This window comes from Callospermophilus lateralis, chromosome 3 (assembly GCF_048772815.1).
Source record: "Callospermophilus lateralis isolate mCalLat2 chromosome 3, mCalLat2.hap1, whole genome shotgun sequence".
In the NCBI taxonomy this organism is placed as follows: domain Eukaryota; kingdom Metazoa; phylum Chordata; class Mammalia; order Rodentia; family Sciuridae; genus Callospermophilus; species Callospermophilus lateralis.
Window position 1 is genome coordinate 129,650,363 of NC_135307.1, and position 23,576 is coordinate 129,673,938.

Genomic DNA, 23,576 nt, shown 5'->3' on the forward strand with positions numbered 1-23,576 from the left:
CTGTTGCATAAACCCAAATCCTTTACATAGATTTACAGGTCCTAATTTCACCTCTACAATTTAGATGTTGGAAGAAGAAAGTTGGGCTCATATACAAGTTTAAAAATATGTATACCACCAGCTATGTGTGGATAATTCCACGGTCTATGGTGCTTTTTGCTATTAGTGGGAGCTTCCTGAGTATCCAAAATGACTTTAGCTTTCCATCAATGCTGAGGCATCATGCTGATTTCTGCCCTATAATTGAGGAATATCCAAGGGGAAACAGAAATATTGGTGGTGGAGGAGCATCCCAAATGTTCCTTTGTGCTGACCCCAAACATACTCATGCATGGGGTTGACAAGTTCCTAAAATAACTAGAAGAGGCATAAAAGTTCTCAGACTAACCCAAGATGCCCAGGTGCTGATCTAATGAAGCCTGGTTTCTTTAGTCCATCTAATGTGGTTTTGGTGTGGTGGGAGGCAGGGATTTAAGCAGTGCTGATGGTCTTTCAAGGGCAGGGTTCCACCACACACCTGGACTCCTCTTTCCCTCTGACTCCAGTTTCTTCTCACTCCTGGGAGCTTAGAGAATAACAAAAAGGTCAGATGTGTGGAATGCTGGCATGAGTGCCCCCCAGATCACCAGGGAGTAACTGTCTCCTCTGTGGTTTACTCTGAACAGCCTCACCTTCTGATTAGTCAATCACAGCACTTTCTCTCCTTGAGTTTAGAGAGAAGTACTTTTTGAAAATTGATTTTTAATTTTTTTTTGTAATGCTCAAAAGAGAGAAAAATGGAAAAGGACATTTAAACTCATGAAAAGATGACCAAAAAGAGGTTTAGATTATCCCTGGTGTCTAATAACATTCAATAAATGATCTTTATGGGGCCCCAGGATGAAATGAGATATGTTATTTGGTGTCAGAAGCCTGGAAAACAAAGCAGAGGAAATGCATTCAGAAATGAGGGAGACCTACCATGTCCAGCTATACAGCTATACAGTCTACACACCTATGACCTCATCAGTAGTAAGGGTGACAGGTAGGGGTGAGGCTGGAGTTGAGTTCAGGAGGGGAGGAATCAGAGCTAGAAAGACAGGTAGGTGATGGAGGCAGAGACAGAATCAAGTCAGACAATAAAACCAGCTACCCAAACCCAGGCCTTGTGCTCAGTGCTTTGTGAGGGAGCTCCATGACTCCCCACAACAACCCCATTAGCATCTCCCTTTTATAGAAGTGGAGACTAAGGGTCCGGTAGGTTATGGGGCCGGTCCAAGGTCACATGGTGAGCGAGCAACTGACTCAGGCAATGGCCCTGGACTCCCTGACCCCTGGGTCCCATTCTCACCATTATCCTGTCCAGAGCAATAATTTCAACCAGGATCAACCTGGGGTCAGCTGTGCTACTCCGGGCAACATTTATCCCTGTCATCCTGGAACACACATCACCTTCACCAGAAGCTTTGAACAGCACCCTGACCAATGGCCTTCCTGGAACGTACATGCTCACCTCATGAGGCCACCATCACCATGGTCCAGGAGGAATGCTACTAATCAGTTCCGAGCAGCTGCTGGACAGAGATAAATTGCCAATAGGATTGCTGCTCTTCCATTCACTTTAAGTGTGTCTAGGAGCCAAGCTACTGGCCATGACCTGGTACCCTGGTGAGTTGAACACAAAGACCTGGCTTTATTCCTCAACATGTGTGTTTCGATCACTTGCCAGAAGCCAGACACTGACAAATAAGCTTCACTTTATGCCTTCAGATTGTTCATAGTCTGGAAACAGTACCTGGAGGATCAGCTAAGCCTGCCCAAGAAGTTTTCTTTAGCAAAGTGAAGCACATTGTGCTTGAATTTCCTTGGCTGCTCCCTGGGTCTGTCCTCGTCTTTTGGTTACCTCCCTGGTGGGTCTGTAGGGGAAGCCAAACCTTCTCTCCTTTCTCTTCCTCCTGTAGGCCTCATTCCCTCCTCCTTTCTCCTTCACCTGACCTTCTCTGCACTGCCTCCTAGGCCCCAGGTTCTTCCCAGAGCCACCTGCACATCCCAGGATGTGTTTGTCAACTTATGGGAATGACCTGGTAAAAGGATGGGGCAGACAGCAGTGTAGGTTCAGGCAGGAGAACACATGACTGAAGTGATGTCCTTAAGAGGCAGAGGGGTGGGAGGCAGAACAGAAAGGGGACAAGGGGGACTCTGGTAGGAGAAGGGATAATTTTCCCATGGTAAGTTGCTGCTATTGCTATTGTCCTTGATGTCTTCAGTGCTGTTTCCAGGCATGTTGTTTGAAGCACCTTGTGCTTGAATTACCTACCTGTGGGTTAGGTAATACCATCATCATTTTACAACAGGGAACTTCAGGTTCAATAAAGAAGAATGAAATTATGTCATTTGCAGGAAAATGGATGGAACTTGAAAGCATTGTGTTTAAACAAAACAAGCCAGACTCAGAAAGTCAAGGGACACATATTTTTTTTTTCTTATGTGAAAGCAGGAGGAGAAAAAAAGGAGGAGAGGAAGGAATTTCATGAAAAAAGATGGGGAGACCAGTAGAAGAGAAAGGAAGAGGAGTAGGGAGGAAAGGAGGAAAAGGAAAGTTCTGGGGAATGAAATTGACCAAAGTATGTTGTGTGCATGGATGAATGCCACAACAAATTCCACTATTATGTATAATTATAATGCTCTAATACAAAATTTAAAAAAGAAAAGGAAATTGAGACTGACAAGCAGGAAGTGATATGACCTCGGTCACCAAATGGAAAGTTAGAGAGCTAGGGTGTCGCCTCCACCCAGGCTCCTTTAGTGTCGGAAGCATCAGATTCACGTGAGAACTTCAGACACCATCCAGGCCAGCTGGGTGGCATGCTACTGAGCCTCCCATTCCTTTGTTAATCCCAAAGACATATGAGACTAAAGGTGCCTCCTCCCTTTCTGACTCCTTGGTGGAGCAGCGTAAACCCTCCTGAATCCCACCTTCTCCTCTTCTTTCCCCAGGGCCTCGGCTTCAGCATCGTTGGGGGAAAGGACAGCATTTATGGCCCCATTGGGATTTATGTCAAAACCATCTTTGCAGGGGGAGCTGCAGCGGCTGATGGAAGGCTACAGGAAGGTAGATTTCCTGTCCCTTATGAGACCCTGGTGGAGAAATCAAAAGCAGAATCCAGAATCGTTAAAGTTATAGGAGACACTGGAGATGCAAAACGTGTCATAAGCACTCAGAGCACAGCTTCTGTGGATGTGAGGTTCTGCTGGCAGTGGGGACTCTCCCCCAGAACTCCATCACGATGGGCCCATCAGCCCTGGCACCATCTCCTCCCAGCTGGTCCTGTTGCCAGCTTGGGACTGAAGGCTGGTCTTCTCCCTCCCCTTCCTTACCCTGCTCTCTGCTGCCTTCCCTGTCTTTCCAAGGTTCTTTCTTAATTGCTGGGGTTCACTGCCATCCCCTTCCTTCCCTTCTTACTCCCTAACCTACAAGTATGGAAAAACCAGGTTCAGTTCTTCTAACAGATGAGTTGGGTAAATATTCTCTGAGAGCTTCCAGAGGACTAGGTTCTAAGAATATATGAAAGTATTAAACATGACCCCCTCTTTTGAAGGGCTCATAGTCTACCATGTGGCAACCACCCCCTCTGACCCAACCCTTATGCCTCCCAACTGTCTCCTCCCAACTCCTTCTTATCTCCATGGAACAAAAGCTCCCAGCCATCCCAGAGTGAGCAACCTGGGGAACAAAGCTGCCTGTCTTCTTGTCCCAGAGGGCAGAAACAGCATTCCACCTCTACCCACAGTCATATTTGGATTATTAGGCAATAGGCTTGACCAAAGGAGCTCTCTGGATCTCACTAGGAGGCAAAGTTCAAGGTATGAAGCCATGAGAATAGACTGAGCCACTGCAAGCCAGGGACTGAGCTTGGAGGGTCTGAAGAGAAGTGACCTCACAGAATCACTTTTCCCTGTAAGGCCAGTGTCTGCTATGTTGGCAGCCTAACCATCTTGAATAACCTGACTTGTTTAAAACAGGGCATGTACACTGTAGTGTGCTGTAGCCCACTGGCAAAAACACCACGAGCAAAGGATATTTCCACATTTCTAAATGGTTAAAAAATTCAAAACTGCTTTTGATCCTTTTGTGACCTATGAAAATGAAATGAAATATAAATTTCAGGATAATATAAAATATAAATTTCATTTAACACAGTCATGTCCCTTCACTTACCTACCGTTTCTGGCTTCCACTGTGCTATAAGGGCAGCATGGAGTAGCTGTAACAGAGACTGTATGGTTCACAAAGATGAAAATATTTACTGTTTCTCTCTGTACAGAAAATGTTTGCCAACCCCAACATGATGCAGCATTAGGCATATGGGTTTCATTGTGTGGGCAGTGGAAGCCTTTGAAGGCTTTTTATCATTTGAGAGGGATCAGCTACAGAGGTTTTGGATGATTCACTTCTCAGACTGTAGGATGCAGTGCGCTGGCAGGAGACCAGAAGTGGGAAGAGCAGCCAAGAGGCCAGGGGGGAGCCAGGCTCAGCTCCTACGGGCTGCCCAAAGGCAGTAACCCTGTGAAGAGGTAGGGACAGATGAGAGAAGTGACAGAGCCTGAGAAGAGAGGCAATAAGTGAAGGATGGGTTAGGGGAAACTTGAAGGTTCCTGGTCTTAGTCAACTGGAGAAAGAGGAAGAGGAAGAGGAGGCAGTGGGAAGATGTTTAGGTCAAAACTGCAGAGAGAAGACTGATGTGCCCAGGTGACCACAAGGTGGCGCTGTCTATTAGGCCAATGAAAATTTGGGCTACTGCTCAGGCAGGAAGGATTCGAATTGAATTTGAATTTGAGGGTCATCAAAGTTTTGGAAATAACTGAAGTTACACAGTGAGTGAGAGCAGCAAAAAATGAGTGGAAAAGAGAGAGGAGATATAGACACGGCACAATTCTCGAGAAAAGCTACATCAAGAGTAGGTAGACAGGAGCTCACACCCAAGTCAGGCCCAGGACCACCCCCACAGACAGAAACCCATGTTGGAGCCCAGGCCCTGGCCTAGGACGGTCCCTATGGACCCGTGAGGGAGCCCAGGTCCAGGACCACCCACCAGCCAAATCACTCAGAAGCCTAGGCCCCATCTCTGGAAGTGGTGGCATCCATCTTGGGACACCCCCACTGCCATCTTGAGTTACCACTGCTATTGCTGCCACCACCCTTAGTTTCAGTAGCGTCCATCTGGGGACATGGGCTGGGGACTGGAAGCGCAATACCAAAGTGAGGTACAGGTAATCTGCCTGGACACTACCAGATTGTAGGTTAGACACTGTAATATCTCAGATCTGCACTGCAAGAAAGGACGACACATAGACAACATGAAAAAAAACGAAGGAAGAAAGCTCCCCAAACAAACCAGGATAGTACAACAATAGAAGCCATTGACATAACAGTTGATGAAATGTCAGAGAAGGAGTTCAGAATGTACATAATTAAAATGACCTGTGAATTAAAGAATGACATACAAGAGAAAAGACAGGCAAAATTGAATTACTCTGACAAAGAGATAAAGAGCAAATGCAGGCATCCATTGATCACACCAACAAAGGGTAAAGGGAGCAAATACAGGTGGCAAAAGATTACTTCAAGAAAGAGAGATTTTGGAAAAAAAATCAATCAGAAATCCTTGAAATGAAGGAAACAATCAACCAAATAAGAAACTCAAAAGAAAGCATCACCAGTAGACTAGATCACTTGGAAGACAGAATGTCTGATAATGAAGACAAAATATACAATCCTGAAAATTTATTGGGTTAGATGAAGGCACAGAGATTCAAACCAAAGGAATGCACAATCTCTTTAATGAAATAATATCAGAAAATTTCCCAAACATGAAGAATGAAATTCAAATATAAGAGGCTTATAGGACACCAAATGTTCAAAATTACAACAGATCTACACCAAGGCACATTATAAGGAAAATGCCTAGCATACAGAATAAGGATAGAATTTTAAAAGCCATGAGAGAGGAATCAAATTACATAAAGGAGGAGACCAATTTGGATCTAAGCCGATTTTAAAACCCAGACTTTCAAAGGCAGGAAATCCTGGAACAACATATACCAAGCTCTGAAAGAAAATGGATGCCAACTAAGAATCCAATATCCAGCAAAATTAAGTTTTAGATTTAATGACAAAATAAAAATCTTCCATGCTAAACAAAAGTTAGAAGAATTTACAGCAAGAAAGCCAGTATACAGAGCATTCTCAGCAAAATATTCCAGGAGGACAAAATGAAAAACAACAATGAAAATCAGCAAAGGGAGGAACTACACTAAAAGAAAGGCCAATCAAAGGAGAAACCAAGTCACGTTAAAAGCCAACACTAAACCCAAATGACCAGGAATACAAATCATATTGCAGTAATAACCCTGAAGTGAATGGCCTAAACTCATCAATTAAAAGACATAGACTGGCAGATTGGATTTTTTTTTTTTTTAAAAAAAAGACCCAACAATATTCTGCCTTCAATAGACTCATTTCACAGGAAAAGACATCCACAGACTGAAGGTTAAAGGGTGGGAAAAAGCATACTATTCACATGGACTGCGTAAACAAGCAGGGGTTTCCATCCCCATATTAGTTAAAGTGAACTTCAAACCAAAGTTAGTGAAAAAGGATAAAGAAGAACATTTCATACTGATTAAGGGATTCATACATCAACAAGACATAACAATCATAAATATCTATGCCCCAAACAACTGAGCACCTTTGTATATCAAACAAACCCATCTTAACTACAAGAATCAAATAGACCACAACACACTAATACTGGGTGACTTTAATACACCTCTCTCACCACTGGATAGATCTTCTAAACAAAAACTAAATAAAGAAACTATAGAACTCTCTAAAACAATCAATAATTTATACTTAACATACATATATAGAATATTCCATCCATCAATGAACAAACACAATTTCTTCTCAGCAACACATGTATCCTTCTCCAAAATATACCATATGACTTAAAGCAATTCTTAGCAAATACAAAAAAGTAGAGATACTACCCTGCATTTTATCTGACCATAATGGAATAAAATTAGAAATCAATGGTAAAATGAAAAATAGAAGCTACTCCAGTACCTGGAGACTAAATAATATACTATTGAATGTTGCATGAATAACAAAGACATCACAGAGGAGATAAAAAAATTTTAGGGGTCAATGAGAACTCTGATACAACTTATAAAAATCTCTGGGATACTATGAAGGCAGTGCTAAGAGAAAGATTCATTGCATTAATGAACTCATTAATGCTCATTCATTAAAAGAAGAAAAAGTCAACAAATAAAAGGCCTGACATTACATCTCAAAGCCCTAGAAAAAAGAGAAAAAGCCAATGCCAAAAGTAGAAGAAGATAGGAAATAATTAAAATCAGGGCAAAAATCAACAAAATTGAAATAAAATAAACAATTTAAGAAATTGATGGGCTGGGGATGTGGCTCAAGTGGTAGTGTGCTCACCTGGCATGTGCGGAGCGCTGGGTTCCATCCTCAGCATCACATAAAAATAAAATAAAGATGTTGTGTCCACGGAAAACTAAAAAAAATATTAAAAATTCTCTCTCTCTCTCCTCTCTTTAAAAAAAATAAATTGGCAAAACAAAAAGCTGGTTCTTTGACTAAATTGACAAACCCTTAGCCACCATAATGAAAAGGAGAGAAAAATCTCAAATTAATAAAATTCATGATGATAAAGAAAGTATCATGACAAACACTATTGAAAGACAGAAGACAATTAGAAACTACTTTGAAAATGTATACTCCAGTAAAATAGAAAACCTTGAAAACATTGATAAGTTTCTAGAGGCATATGATCACCCCAAACTGAGTCAAGAGGTCATATGCAATTTAAACATATCAATTTCAAGCAAGGAAATAAAAGATGTCATCAAATGCCTACCAACCAAGAAAAGCTGAGAACCAGACAGATTCACAGCTGAGTTCTACAAGACCTACAAAGAATTAATACCAATATTTCTCAAATTATTCCATGAAATAGAAAAGGAAGGAACCCTTCCAAACACATTCTATGAAGCTAGTATCATCCGCATACCAAAACTAGGCAGAGACATATCAAGGAAAGAAAATTTCAGACCAGTATCCCTGGTGAACGTAGATGTAAAAATTCTCAATAAAATTCCAGCAAATAGAATACAAAAACTTATTTAAAAAATAGTGCAGCATGATCAAGTGGCGTTCATTTCAGGGTGCAAGTTTGGTTCAACATATGGAAATCAATAAATGTAATTCATCACATCAATAGACTTAAGGATAAGAATCATATAATTATATCCATTGATTCAGAGAAAGCATTTAACAAAATACCACACCCTTTCATGTTCAAAACACTAGAAAAATTAGGGATAGTAGGAACATACCTCAACACTCTAAAAGCTATCCATGCTAAACCTAAGGCCAACATCATTTACATGTAGAAAAATTGGAAGCATTCCCTCTAAAAACTGGAACAAGACGGGGATGTCCTCTTTCACCACTTCTATTCAACATAGTCCTTGAAAGTCTAGCTAGAGTAATTAGACAGATGAAAGAAATTAAAGGGATATGGATAGGAAAACAAGAACTCAAAACTATTATTATTTGCTGACAATATGATTCTATGCTTAGAGGATCCAAAAAATTCAACCAGAAAACATCTAGAATTAATAATGAATTCAGCAAAGTAGTAGGATATAAAATCAATACCCCTAAATCAAATTCATTTCTATGTATCAGTGATGAATCCTCTGAAAGAGAAATTAGAAAAACTACCCCATTCACAGTAGTCTAAAAATAAAATAAAATACTTGGGGATCAATTTAACAAAATAGGTAAAAGACCTCTAAAATGAAAACTACAGAACACTACAGAAAGAAATTGAAGAAGAACTTAGAAGATGGAAAGATCTCCCATGCTCTTGGGTGGGCAAAATTAATATTGTCAAAATGGCCATACTACCCAAAGTACTACACAGATTCAATGCAATTCCAATTAAACTCTTGGAAAGTCATATACAGCAAAATGAAACAAAACCCCTATCTCTCACCATGCACAAAACTCAACTCAAAGTGGATCAAGGATCTAAGAATTAGACCAGAGACCCTGTGCCTAATAGAGGAAAAAGTAGGCCCAAATCTTCATCACGTCTGATTAGGCTCCGACTTCCTTAACAAGACTCCTAAAGTGCAAGAAATAAAATCAAGAATCAATAAATGCAATGGATTCAAACTAAAAAGCCTCTTCTCAGCAAAAGAAACAATCAATGAGGTAAAGAGAGACTGTACATTTTGGGGGAGCAAATTTTTGCCACACACACACATCAGATAGAGCACCAATCTCAGGATATATAAAGAACTCAAAAAACTTAATGCTAAAACCCCCAAAAACCCAATTAATAAATGAGCTAAGGAGCTGAATAGACATGTCTCAGAAGAAGATATACAATCAATCAATAAATTTATGAAAAAATGTTCAACATCTTTAGTAATTAGAGAAATGCAAATCAAAACTACTCTGAGCTTTCATCTCATGCCAGTCAGAATGGTAGTTATGAAGATACAAACAACACTAAGTGTTGTCGAGGATGTGGGGGAAAGGCACACTCATACATTACTGGTAGGACTGCAAATTGGTGCACCCAATCTGGAAAGCAGTATGGAGATTCCTTAGAAAACTTGGAATGTAACCACCATTTGATCCAGCTATCCCACTCCTGGGTCTATACCCAAAGGACTTTAAAACAGCATAACTATAGTAATGCAGCCACATCCATGTTTATAACAGCTCAATTCACAATAGCCAAACTGTGGAAGCAACCTAGATGTCCCTCAATAGATGACTGGATACAGAAACTGTGGTATATATACACAATGGAATATTACTCAGCGATAAAAGAGAATAAAATTATGGCATTTGCAGGTAAATGGATGGAGTTGGATAATATCATGCTAAGTGAAGTAAGCCAATCCCCCAATACCAAAGGCCAAATGTTCTCTCTGATAAGTGGATACTGATCCATAATGGGGCAGGGAGCATGAGGAAAATGGAGGAACTGTGATTGGGCAAAAGGAAGAGAAGGGAGGGGAAGGGACATGGGGGCAGGAAAGATGGTGGAATGATTGCACATATGGTGTGACACTACATCGTGTACAACCAGAGAAATGAAAAGTTGTGTTGCAATTGCATACAATGAATCAAAATGCATCCTGATGCCATATATACCTAAATAGAATAAATATATAATTAACATTAAAAAAAAGAGTAGGCAGACAATAGGAGCCAATGAGAGAAAGTAAGAAAAGTGGAATCAGAATCTGGAGAGCATGGCCTTATTTGTTTCATTTTCTTACTTGTTTGGGTTTAAGCATAGTTCCAGGGAGAAGTTGAGGTCGCAAGAAAAGACGGTTTTGTATTTTCTTTTCTTCCCTGAGTGCAAGCCTGCCCAAATCCAAGGTCCTTGTATTTTCCTGGGTATTTGTCTCCCATAGTTAATGGCAATGATAAAAAATGAAGAATTTCAATGAGCCGAGACATTCTGATAGTGTGCAGTCCCTCGTTCAAGCCTCAAGTAATTGGCCAAATTGTCTTTTGTGATCTTTTTTTCAGCAGTGAAGTTTCCAAATCTACTCTTGAGTCCATGGGGGGATACACTGGTAGGGACAAAAGTTTGTTGTACAGATCAAGGCTGTACAACAGCCCTTATACCCGCTCCAAAAAATGATTGTGTAAGATGTATTTGGCAAAATCAAGGCAGATCAATTCTCACTGGACATGTCCCAATAAGGAAAGGACAGAAGATGACAGAACTGGGCTACATGACCGTGTTGGGTTCAGCCCCTTACATAATTAAGAATGGACATGCTGCAGTTTTTTCTTTGTCTAACATTTTTTCAGCACACAATTACTTTTGAACATTTTTTTTAATGTGTCTGTTGTCACTCCTGGATTCGAAGACTCACAAGGCTAGGTCATTCCATTTTTTTTTACTCTGGTTCCAATGACCTGCCATGCTGAGCTGATGGATGGAGTTGGATAATATCATGCTAAACGAAGTAAGCCAATTCCCCAAAACCAATACTTTCCACTGTGCCTCCACCCTCTATGGCCACACATAGACATGTTGGATGAAATAATACATCTGAACTCAAAGGAAAGTGATGGGAATGACAAGCTGCCACAGGCAAAGAGCAACTTTAGATCCAAACAAGGCAAACTCAAGAGTTGATGATGTGGTGGCTCAGAGGGCTGCTGGACTGTTACAGACCCCAAGGGACGTGTCCTCTGTTCCCATTTGAGTCCTTGGGTCCATGTGAGGCTCTGAGAATCTGCACAAAGCCCTGAGACTAAAAGAGCTATGACTCATGAAAGGCCAATAGGCCCCAGGGAAGCAATAAGGAAACTTGACTTTACTCATGACTTTTTTTTTTTTTAATGGTCCTGGGCATTGAACCCATGGGTGTTCAACCACCGAGCTACATCCCCAACCTCTTCTATTTTTTATTTTGAGACAGAGTCTCACTGAGTTGCCCAGACTGGCCTAAAACTTATGAGCTTCCTGCCTCAGCCTCTGAGTCTCTGATGTCCACCACCACATCTGGTTGCCCATGCCACTTGAGTGGGGAAAACATCTCCCACAAGGAAATAAACATCAATGCCTGTATCATATGTGGTCTCAAAGATCATATTTATAGTCTCTGTGGATAACTTAAATCCCCAATCTGGGAAATCAATATTAAATTGATTTCCCTAGGGGTTCCTAGTAGAAATAAAGGAAAAACTGGGTGACCTGAGGTATATGGGAATCCCACAGGACAACAGAAACACTCTGAAAAATAAATTTGCAATAAAGGTCACATATTACCTCAGAAGAGTCAGCAGAAATAACACAGAGGAATACTGGCCCTCAAAAACATAATATAATGTAATAATATAAAAGAGACAATAGAATTACTGTGTTTAAAATAATTTTAAGTGATAAAAGAAGGCATATAAACTGTAAGGGATAAACAGAACACAAAGAAAAATAGATTAATGTGAAAAAAGTGGTTTCTGGATTTCTTTTTTAAAGCATAGTAATTTCCATAAAGTATCAATTGGTTGGTGAGACAACAGATTCAATGCAGCTATAAGAAAAATTAGTGAACTAGAAATTATCCAGGAGACCACACAGAGCAACAAAGAATAAAAAGAAGAGCATTAAAAAGACAGGGAGAACTCAGCAAAAGGTCTAAAATATATCCAATAGAAATTTTAGAAAAAAAAAAACAGTGAAAAGAGAAGAATAATACCCAAAGAGAGTAAATTTTCCAGAATTTATTTAATGCATGAAACTATACTTGAGGAAGAAGAGGATTTTCTTCTGCCCTAGGACATCATAGTGAAACTGCAGAATATCAAAGACAAAGGAAAAAAATCTTTAAAACAATGAGAGAAAATGTATAGATTTATAGACTGTAACCATAATTAGTGATAGCAAAGTCAGTATAAAAATAGCCTTTGCATTTGAATTGCTCAGCACAGTGTAGAATGAAGAGAAAGTGTTCCTTGTTTGTATGTTGAATAAATTGAATGAAAGGGAGAAAGTGGTTTTCATTCACATAAAAATAGACTTCTGGATAGAGAAAAAAAATTATCCTAGGGGTATACTGTTAGGAAGAAAATCCTTGAAGTTGAAAACCCAAGTCCTAATTCTCTTTACTTTGTGACTTGGGATTTCTTTGAGCTGTTTTTTCCTCTGTAAGTGAGGCCCACACTGCATTCTGGAAATACCACATCCAACCCACATCTATTGAGCATTTTGTTGACCTTACCCACAATTGGCTCTGGGTTATCATCTAATGTGAAGAAGTCCCTCTCCTCAAAGATCTGTCACCCTGGCCAGGGAATGATTTTTGCAGGTTACTGATTACCACACAGGGTGACGAGTGCTATGATGTGGTAGGTACAGGGTGCCATGAGCATTACAAAAACAAAAACAAAAATCAAAACACAAAAAAAGGATAAAGATAACAGGGGCTGAAAGGTTAAGAGAGAGTTGGGTAGAGAAGGTAAGAAAAGTACATTTTAGTTGAGAAAATGGCATGGGCCAGGCATTTAACTGCATAGACCATTGTGAAAATGCAGATCATATTGAAAATGATACATGGGAGCAAAGGTGTGAGAGTCAGAGAGGCAGGGAGGGTGAATATGAAGCAAGGAGACCTGATTAGGCCACTGCTGATACTGCCTCTCAAAATTGTTCTTCCCTGTACAAAAGGTTGGGCAGTGGTAAGACCAGAGTTCAAAGTAAGAACTTTGAACTGCGATTGACAAAATTATTCCGCTTATCTCAACAGGTGATGAAATTCTGGAGCTCAATGGCGAATCGATGGCTGGATTAACACATCAGGACGCTTTGCAGAAGTTCAAGGTGACTGTTTCTAATTAACATCTGGTCAAACCCCAGGGCCTTCAGGAAACCACATCAACTGCTCCCCACTTTACATGAAGGGTCCCTAGCTGATGCTGCTCTTGAGCACAGTGTTAAAATGTCATTACTCAGAAAATCAGAATGTAATCAGGATTGTTTTGGGGGAATATTTGAACTACTTATAATGTATAAAGCTATGTTAAAACAGTATGCATAATACTCTATGTATTTAGACTCATATATTTATAAATATGTTTGGGTGTTTTAAAACATCACTCAAAGATATTTTTGAGTCTCCATCTAGTTGGTTCAATTTAAGACTACTTTGTAATACACATACATATCTATGTGTGAATATATATATACACACACATATATATATTAGTTATGTGTCTGCTTATATGCTATGTAATATATAGCATAATAAACACTGCACATAATATATAATATGTAGTACTCATGCATGTATATCTGGTATATGACATTTATTATATATTACATATAATACTGTGCATGTCATAAATATTATATACAAGGCTATAATGCAATGTCATACATGATGTTTTATATTATATGGAGCCTATGATGTATGATATGTAATAGAGTACTTTTGTGTGTGTCATATATGTCACATATATGAATAATACACATGTTTATATATGACACACACATTGAGCTGCATTTCCTTTATAAAGTATTTTATTACTGTCACTCATGAAGGACAGTTTGCCTCACCCGCCCTGGCGTTGCTGCGGGTATTGTCACACTCTCCCTTTTCTTTCAGCAAGCCAAGAAAGGGCTCCTCACCCTAACTGTGAGGACCCGCCTGACGACGCCCCCTGCCCTGGGCAGCCACCTGTCTCCACCCCTGTGCCGCTCCCTGAGCTCCAGCACGTGTGTCGCCAAGGACAGCAGCCTCTTTGCCCTGGAAAGCCCTGCGTCTCCTGCCAGCATTGCCAAACCCAATTACAGAGTCATGGTGGAGGTTTCCCTGAAGAAAGGTGGGAGTGCAGCCCACTGGAGGCTCTGCCAGCGTCGCCCAGCCTCCTTCCAGGCTTCCATACCCTGGACGAGTTTCAGGCTTCTCTGTTGGAATCAGCTCAGGGTGGGCAGGATGCTCTCAACTAGCAGACCCCATGGCTGTTGCTGGGCTGGGCTGAGTAGGAGGCTGAGTTATCTGCTTCTAAAAGCTCAAGACAAACTGTCCAAGTCCAGTCAATGTGTCCTGCAGTGGTGGAAAGAAAACAAAACAAACATAGATAAGTGGTGGGGAGGAAATGGATATAAGGGATTAGGCTTTGTAGTCTTGTAGCTAATGTATTCAGTGTCCTTGGGCAGGTCACTTAATCTCTCTGGGCCCCTGTTTTCTTACCCAGACAAGAGAATTGAAGTTCTGACATTTGAGAGTCACAGCCATTCATTGTGTCACCACAGGCCCATGGCTAACAAACACCAGAGGGCCCACAAAGTCCTTTCTACCAAAGTTCAACTGTGCCGAGACCAGAATGATGGAGAGGAGGCAGCTAGTCACAGAGTTGAGCTCCAGCAGAGGGGTCATGTGTTCTAGGAACAGAGAGAGGGTCTGCATGGCCAAAGCAAGGTGACACAGAGTGAGGGATGACATCAGAGTACTTGGCATCCAGCCATTTGGGTCTGAGCACAGGAATAGTGCTTTGGAGAGAAGTAGATGGATTGAGATGAATTGTAGAGAGAGGAGAAGAGGGTGTGGAATTAATTCATTGCATAGGAGTTTGCCTGATGTATGTCTTAGCTACCCTGCTGTACTGGGAGCTCCTGGAAGACTCAGACATCTCTGTGTGCCGAGGCCTGGCACAGTGTTGTAGATAAGTGCAAGGTGCATATGGGTGTGTGCAGGTGTGCTGTGAATAGGGCTCATGCAGGAAGTTTTTTGAGTAGGCATGGCCTCAGAGTGGTGTTTCCTCTGATTATTGGTATCAGAAGCACCTGTATGGAGGGTCTTTGCCTTCTTGATTTAAATAAGCTTCTTCTTATTAGACTCTACCTCAATGATGTGGTAGGTAGAGGGTGCCATGTTTGGGCTAAGGCTCAGGAATTTTAAATTTAAATAAGGACTCCAGGTGATTCTGATGCCCATTAAGCTGAAGAACTCTTGCTGGAGTCAGGAAGCTCATCTAGGATTCTGACCTGTGTTGGTGGCTCATGTCACAGCCCAAATTCTTTACCTGTAGAATAGGGTCACTAACAATGACCCATGACATCCTTCAGGTGGCTTTTGGGGAGAACCAGAATCAAAAAGGTAAAAATATTCATGAAAGTGCTTTGTAAAACATGAGAAAAACCACTGAGGAGGTCTTCCGTCCACTCTGTGATCACTCCATCTAGTCCTTCCTGCTGACTGCTTCTCGTTCTCTAGGTCTTTGCTGTGAGACCTGAAGTGGCCTTCCTGTCACCTTCCAGCAACCCCCTTGTTTTTCCCCTTCTGTATTCTGTAGGATCCCCATGGCCCTAGTACCACCTATATGCTGCTACAAACTTTTAACTTTAGTCCCTCTTTCTGCCTGGGTTTTGGGCCACTCTCTGCTGTACAGGTTGGCTCAGATACCTCCTGGCATCACAAGTGCAACTTGGGTGTAACTGAACACTGGGTCCTCATCCTCATCATCGCTGTCCTCCCTGGACTTCCCTGTTTTGGTAAACAGCATCATCATTTATTCAGTTATTTTGATTTTTATTTATGAAACCCCTGTATTTCATCCCTCAGCAAGTCTGGTCTTCAACAGATATTTCACACACACAGATTTCTCTTTCTTCATTAGGGGTGAAGTCAAAGCCACTGTTGTCTTGCTCAGCAGTGCCACTCCTCTGACCTCCATGTTTCCCCCTCTTGAACACCATAGTTCTTTCTCCAACATTTGCAACAGAAGACGTTAGGTCACGACACTTCCTTGCTCACAGCTCTCCCATGGCGTGACAGCACTGCCTTGCTCACAGCTCTCCCATGGCGTGTCTTTGCAGTACGGAGTAGCATTGTTTCAGTGATGCCCTTGCTTACAAAGCCTTGTTTGATCCAGTCCTTGATCCTGTTATTTGTCATCTCATGCCTCGCTCCTGTGACTGACCATGCCCTTCCTGAACTTGCAACAAGGCATGCTTTTTCTCACCCTTTGGCCTTTGCATTGGCTGTTTCTCTTGCTGGAGTGCTCTGCCCTGTCTCCTCATTCCTAGCTCTTTCTTGTCATCCACATTTTAGCCTAAACGTCATTATCTCCTCTGAGGCCCATAGTGATCATCCTGTCACCTTAGCACATTCCCCATTGATTCTCTGCATAATACTCCTCACTATTGGATACCTCCCTCCCTCCTCTCCTTCCTTCTCCCTTTCTTTTTTATTCCCTCCTTTCTTTTTAGAGTTTCCCCACTTGGAATTGCTATACTTTGTTTATGATGGTCACTTTAGAACCTTAAGCAGTACCTATACATAGTGGATGCGCCACAAATGTGGGTGGAATGAATGCCATGATAAATCAGAGACCCTGACAGACACTGCTGGTGGCACCTAACAGACTAGTACACACCTGGGGAAGCTCACAGTCTCCCGCCTCTCACCCTCTTCTGCCTTGCAGAGGCTGGCGTTGGCCTGGGCATCGGCCTGTGCAGTGTCCCCTATTTCCAGTGCATCTCGGGCATTTTTGTTCACACTCTCTCGCCAGGATCTGTGGCACATCTGGATGGACGACTGAGGTATGTCCTCACATCTGTTTTTGAATAGGTCCCTGACTTACAGCAGAGGGAAGAACTACTTAGGAATGTCAGGAGATTGATTTGGAGATTGATGCTTAGAATGACATAGGCATGGCCCAGAGATGGCTCCTCAAAGTGGCTGGACCAGCAGCATGACATAGACATCATCTGGGCCCTGGGCTCAATCCTCAGTGAGAGAGAGAGAGAGAGAGAGAGAGAGAGAGAGAGAGAGAGAACCAGCTGACTCAATCTACATTTTAATAAGACCCCCTGGGATTTGTATGCATGGGACAGTTTAAGAAGCCAACCTCAGAGAATATCAGTGGGCAATAGAAAGTGAACTAAACACACTTTAACTCAGATTCAACTAGCATAGAAATCATAGTGTCATAAATAGGAGCTTCCAAGGTTTGCCTGTGAGCTCTATATAGAAAAAGCAGTTCTCTGAGCAAATCAGTTGCATAAATATGGTTTCTTGCTGGCATAAACAAAATATTTTCAGGCACTCCAGGCATATTTTTTAACGTATATTCTAAGAGAAATCTAAATCTAAATTTTCTTTTCAATAAGTAACCTGATTTTTCTCAAAATATTTGATCTTCATTCAACTTGTTATAATACTTCATACACACTCTAATATTTGTATATAGTACATTTTCTTTCATTGCATTTGCATTTTGCTAAATCAAGAGATTTCTGCCCTATTTTTAAAGTTTTCTTAGAATTGCAATATACAGGCAAGTCCTTGATGGAACTTCTAATTAGAGACACACTGCTACTGTTGGAGGGTGACAGCTGACTTGCTGAGCCTCTGTGCTGGTGCACGGGGCATAATAGCAGGGTCAGGGTGATAGCCTTTGTCCTAATACCCTCTAACAGAGAGTATCTCCCTCCTAGGCCTACAGTGGAATTATTCAGGAAATATCTATTTTCCTTGGCATTTGGGGCTCTATGACAGTAATTTTTAGTCACATAAATAAATTGTGTGCTTTCTTAGCAAGGGTGAAAGCATACCTGCTCAGCAGAAATATAGGAGAAGGAAGCAGCAGACCACAACACGGGGGACAGGAAAATCAGCACAGGAACCTATGTTCTCATCCTGGTCCAGGAGTGAGGCCAGGAGTCTGCAAATTGCAGACCTCTTGATTTTTAAATAAAGTTTTATTGAAAGAAAGCCATAAACATATGTCTACAAATTGTCTATAGCTGCAGCTATCATCCTACAATAGCACAGCTGTGTCACTGTAACACAGATGGAAGGGCCTGTGAAGCCTAAAGGATTCACTCTTTGCTGCTTTATTTAAAAAAAAAAAAAAGTGTCAATTTCCTGGCTAGGATGTATCAGAGACTATTTCACATTCTGTGTCATCTATGTTGGGAAAAGAAGGTAGATTGCACAATCTTCCATGAATCAATGACCCCTATCTTTCCTACCTCATTTCTTTTTCTGTTTAGGTAGCTGTGTTAGTCAGCTTTTTGTTACTATAACTAATGCCTGAGATAATCGATTTATAAGAGCAAAGGTTTATTTTGGCTCATAGTTTGGAGGTCCCAGTTCATGTCTGATTGGCCCCATTGCGTTTGGGCCTGTAGTGAGGCAGCACATCATGGCAGGGACCATGAGGTGGAGCAAACCGTTCACCTCAGGATGGAGATTTGAAAAAGAGAGAAAGGAATGGGAGGGTGTCATCTGGTTACAGGGAAGGGAATTGCCTTCCCTTCCCTGTAACCAGAAGGCCTCTCACTTGGTCCCACTTCTGAAGGGTTCTGTCACCTCCCAAAATAGCACCAGGCTGAGGATCAAGACTTTACCATAAGGACATTTGGGAGACACTTATCTAAACCAGAGCAGTTGCTGGTAACTCCTGTCCCAACTTAAAGCTAAAATGAGTTCCAACACCTGCTTTTTAGATTTTTTTTTTTGCAAGAACTTTGACTGATCCCCTACCCAGTTATTTCTTCCTTGCTCTTCAGCACATCCTGTCCAATCTTTCCTCCTAATCATTCTATGTGTGAGAACACTAAGGTCCAAGGAGGAGATGCAATGGGTTACATCATGGTCGACCAGTCTATCAGTTAGTTCAGATAACCCCTGCCCTCATCCTGATTGAGTGTAATTAAATGGGAAAAGAAGGTACAAAGTTACAGATGAAACTTTGTTCATGTTGGAGCTCTCTGGGTATGAGATATTGGATACTCTGTGGTTGTGCTTTGGTCCCCCTTGTTCTGAGTTTTGGTCAAGCAGTCAGGGAGGTTTACTTATTGATATGATGTTTAGGTCTCCCATAGATGTCAACATTCATTAGCTTTCTGATGGTTTCCTGTTGGTTCTTTTGCAGGTGTGGTGATGAGATCGTAGAAATCAATGATTCCCCTGTGCACTGCATGACACTCAATGAAGTCTATGCGATCCTGAGTCACTGTAATCCTGGTCCAGTGCCCATCATCGTTAGCCGACATCCAGACCCACAGGTAACATCCCACTGGGTTATGTTCTTCTTCTCATGCCCACTCTTCCAGTACCAAGTTGGAATAAGAAATAAATGAAAACAGAACATTATAGGATATGGTTTGAACTGAATCTTCAAGAATCCATTCCAACTTTCTGTGATAAACCAAATAGTTTCATCAGAGGTCCATTAATAACGTCCTAGACATCAGGAGCAAATGGCTTCAACATAGGAAATGTCTTGCAACTGAGTTACAAGCTCTGAGGCAAGAAGATAGAGACCTGGGGTCCCAGCTAGTATATGCAAGAGATTCATTTCCTCATTCATCTAATAGATACCCATTATGGGAGTGTCTGGAGCCCGGCACCAAGGACAGAACTTTGTACAAGTTCATAGTACATAGTCCCGCAGAAGCCCACAGTCTCAATAAAGAGACTGATAGAGAAATAAGTGCAATACAGAGGGGTAAGTACTAAGTTGAAGAGATGGGTTTGTGAATCAAGAAATCCTAGAAGCTAGTTTTCTCCAAAAAATTTGAAGGAGATCATTCCAGGTAGTAGGAATGCAAAGTTCAGAGTCATGAAAGAACTTATCATGGAAACAATATGGTAGGCAGTTTTGGTGGGGCTGGGATGTAGTGTGCTAGGCATGAGTGATCAAGAACCATGGTTGGCTGGTGAGGCACTAGGGTTACCTTGTAAAGGTCATTAGATTGCCAAAGAGTCTATAGCAAGATGCTATAGAAGCTAGATAGCTATAGATGTAACATGTTCAGATTTTTTTTCAGTATAAAGTGGGTTGTGTGTGAAATTTGTAGGAGGAAGGACACAGATGTTGAGGGCCCAAATGGAACAGTAGACATGGGAAGAGATTAGAGAAAAGGGGGCAGCAAGTGGCAAAGCTTGGGAACAAACAATGATATCGACTGGCTGGGGAGTGGGCTTGGGAGAAAAGAAAATGACTTCAGGGTGGGACCTATTGAGGTTGAGTTGCCTGGGGGATGTTCAGAGGGAGATGCCCAGTAGACATCCAATCTGGGGCTGACAGTGGCAGTAAATGAGATTCAGGTTGGAGTTAGTTGAAGCCATGGCCCTGGTGAAATCACTTTGGGGAACCTGGTAATGATCACTGACACCTTTTATTTAATCCTTATTGTGTGCCAGTCTCAATGGTCGAAGATGTGACACACACAACTGCATTTAGTTGTACCACCCTCTGCAGTTGGTATGCTCCCCCCGCCACCCAACTCACTGCAAGGAAAAGGGACTGGCCCAATGGTGGAGCTACTAAGTGGAGGAGCTAGGATTTAAGCTCACCAAAGCCCATGCTCTTAATTAATTGATCCCCAAACTCGGTGAAAATAGGACAGGTAGTGGAATAATGGGGAAGATCGACATACACAATGTAGAGCAGGTTCAAACTTGGTCCCCTTTGACCATTGCACACCCAAGCTAAACACCCCAGGCAAAAGCAGACTTCTTACTTAATAAGCAAATAATTGGCCTAAATCTTTGGGACATAAAAGAAAAGAAAGGAGTCTCAATTAGTTTATGATGCCTCTTACTGCCTGAGGACTGTGAAGGAAGAGCTGTGGGACAGGGCCAGGATGTGGGGCTGATGCTGTGGCCCTGGTCCAGGAGAGCTGAGAGATATGGCTGGAGACCTGGGGCAAACACTCAAGATCTCACAGGAGGTGAGGGCCTTGGGAGTGAGGGAGTCACACACATGATGCAAAACTTACATTTTAAGCGCAAGTTTAGTGGCATTAAGTTCATTCAATATTGTTGTGCAAACATCACCACCAAGTTTCATCTTGCAAAACTGAAGCTCTGTACCCTAGAAACAAGAAATCCCTACTTCCCCTCCCTTGGTAGCCACCTTCTACTTTCGTTTCCATGATTTTGACTGTTCTACATACCTCATGTAAATGGAACCACACAGTGTTTGTCCTTTCACGACTGGCTTATTTCATTTAGTATGATGTCCTCAAGGTGCATCCATGTTGTAGTCTGTGTCAAAATTTTCTTCCTTTTTGAAGGTTAAATAAGATTCCATTTTATGTGTATACTACAAGGTGTTTATTCATTCATCTGTTGATGGATAATTAGGTCACTTGTACCTTTCAACTACTCTCATAATGCTGCAATGGACTTGAACTTAGATATAGCTTTGAGACACTGATTTTAATTCTTTTGGATATGTTCCCAGAAGTGGAGTTGCTGGATCATGTGGCAATTCTATTTTTAAGTTTTTAAAGGAACTTCATACTGTTTTCTATAGAGGCTGCACTATTTTATATTCCCATCAACATTGTATAAGGGTCCCAGTTTCTCCATATCTTTGCCAAGACTTGTTATTTTCTATTTTTTATAGTAGTCATCCTAATAAGTGTGGAGTGATAATACATCATAGTTATAATTTGCATTTTCCAAATGATTAGCACATTTTTTCAGGTGTTCGTTGTTTGTAGATCTTCAGAGAAGTGTCTGTTTCTTTTCCTTTGCCCATTTTCAAATTGAATTATATCTGACCATTGTTAAATTGTGTGTGTGTTTTTTTTTGTGTGTGTGTGTGTTTGTGTATTTTCTGGATTTTAGCCCTTTATCAAATATATAATTTTCAAGTATTTCTCCCATTCTGTGAATTGTCTTTTCATTCTCTTGATCTGTGTTCTGTGATGCTGAGAAGTTTTAAATTTTTACTTTATAAAAATACTAAAAATAGATAATAATAAAATTAGATAAATACTCCAACTTATCTTTCTTTCGTTTGCTATACTTTTTCTTTCAAATTGTTTCTTAAATATCTCTGCCCATACTGTGAAACAGGTTCTGTTATCGTTATTACTTTACAGAAGAAGAAATTGAGACTCAGCTTGTATGGAAAAAAGTCTGTTTGACTCCAAAATTCATATTCTTAACTTTACTGTAAAGTGATTAGTGACCTGTGAGGCAACAACAGAGAGTACAATTATGGTGGGATGGTGATGATGATGGGGAGAGTGATGGTGGTGATGGTGATGATGTTGGTGGTGGTGAAAATGATGATGTAATGTCATGATAGCATCTCCAAGAAGGGAGTTGCTTGCAGGGGTAGACTGTGAAATAGTGACTTTGCTTTAAGTTTCACAGCAAGAAGTGGGCTAAAGTTTGGAGAGACAAGAGGGCCCACCCAACTCCTTTATCGGCAGACTTTGGACATAATCTGGGAGATTCTGGAGAATCACTAACCCTCAGGATATTTCTGGAAGTGGGATTGTCAACTGTTTGAAGATTGGACTAGAAGGAAAGATGCTAGAACACAGGGGCACAGCTGGTTCAGTACTTGAAGCCTAGGGCAGGGGTTTCCACTGTTTGAGAATGGGACCAATGTTTTCTAGGTCTCTGAGCAGCAACTCAAAGAAGCTGTGACTCAGGCTATGGAAAACATCAAGTTTGGAAAAGAGAGGCATCAGTGGAGCTTGGAAGGTAAGGAAAATAGTGGACTTTGATTTAAAATATCTTCTCCTTTGAAATTCAGGGTATGGCCTTCTATCATAAGAATATGTAAGAACAGTCATTACAGAAAGGCGTGATGCATGGGCAAGCATTGAAAGTCAGGATTCCACTTGCTAAACATGGCTCACACTTTTGCTTTGTTTGGAAAGTGCAAGATTTTGTAAGCATCTGAATTTGAATTATTTTAAATGTAGCAGGCACTCTCCAGTTCTCTGTGGTCCCCACCATTTCCATTTTTTTCTGCCATTTTGCTTTTCACACACATTTCCCCATACACATTGAATTTTGCAGCCACTATTCTTAAATATTGAAATCTTGAGAAACTGTAATATCTAATAATACAATATCTAGCACTTATTGGATTCTTATAATATCAGACACTGTGCTAATTCATGCATTATTTTACTGAATCTACATATCTAAATTTTGTGCACATTTTACAGAAAACAAGTGAGGCCCTGAGGGGCTCCCTTACC

The 23,576-nt window shown here is 41.2% G+C and overlaps 1 protein-coding gene across 4 annotated transcripts in view; it reads left to right on the forward strand.

Annotated features, from left to right (window-relative positions):
* Positions 1–23,576, forward strand: part of Il16 (interleukin 16) — a 94,551-nt gene that overhangs the window by 52,144 nt on the left and 18,831 nt on the right. For all 4 annotated transcript variants that reach the window (XM_076848751.2, XM_076848752.2, XM_076848753.2 and 1 more), the window contains exons 5-10: positions 2,977–3,091; positions 13,357–13,430; positions 14,215–14,431; positions 17,036–17,153; positions 19,493–19,625; positions 22,983–23,070. In XM_076848751.2, the coding sequence (XP_076704866.2) occupies positions 2,977–3,091; positions 13,357–13,430; positions 14,215–14,431; positions 17,036–17,153; positions 19,493–19,625; positions 22,983–23,070 (745 nt within the window). The remainder of the gene's footprint in view (positions 1–2,976; positions 3,092–13,356; positions 13,431–14,214; positions 14,432–17,035; positions 17,154–19,492; positions 19,626–22,982; positions 23,071–23,576) is intronic.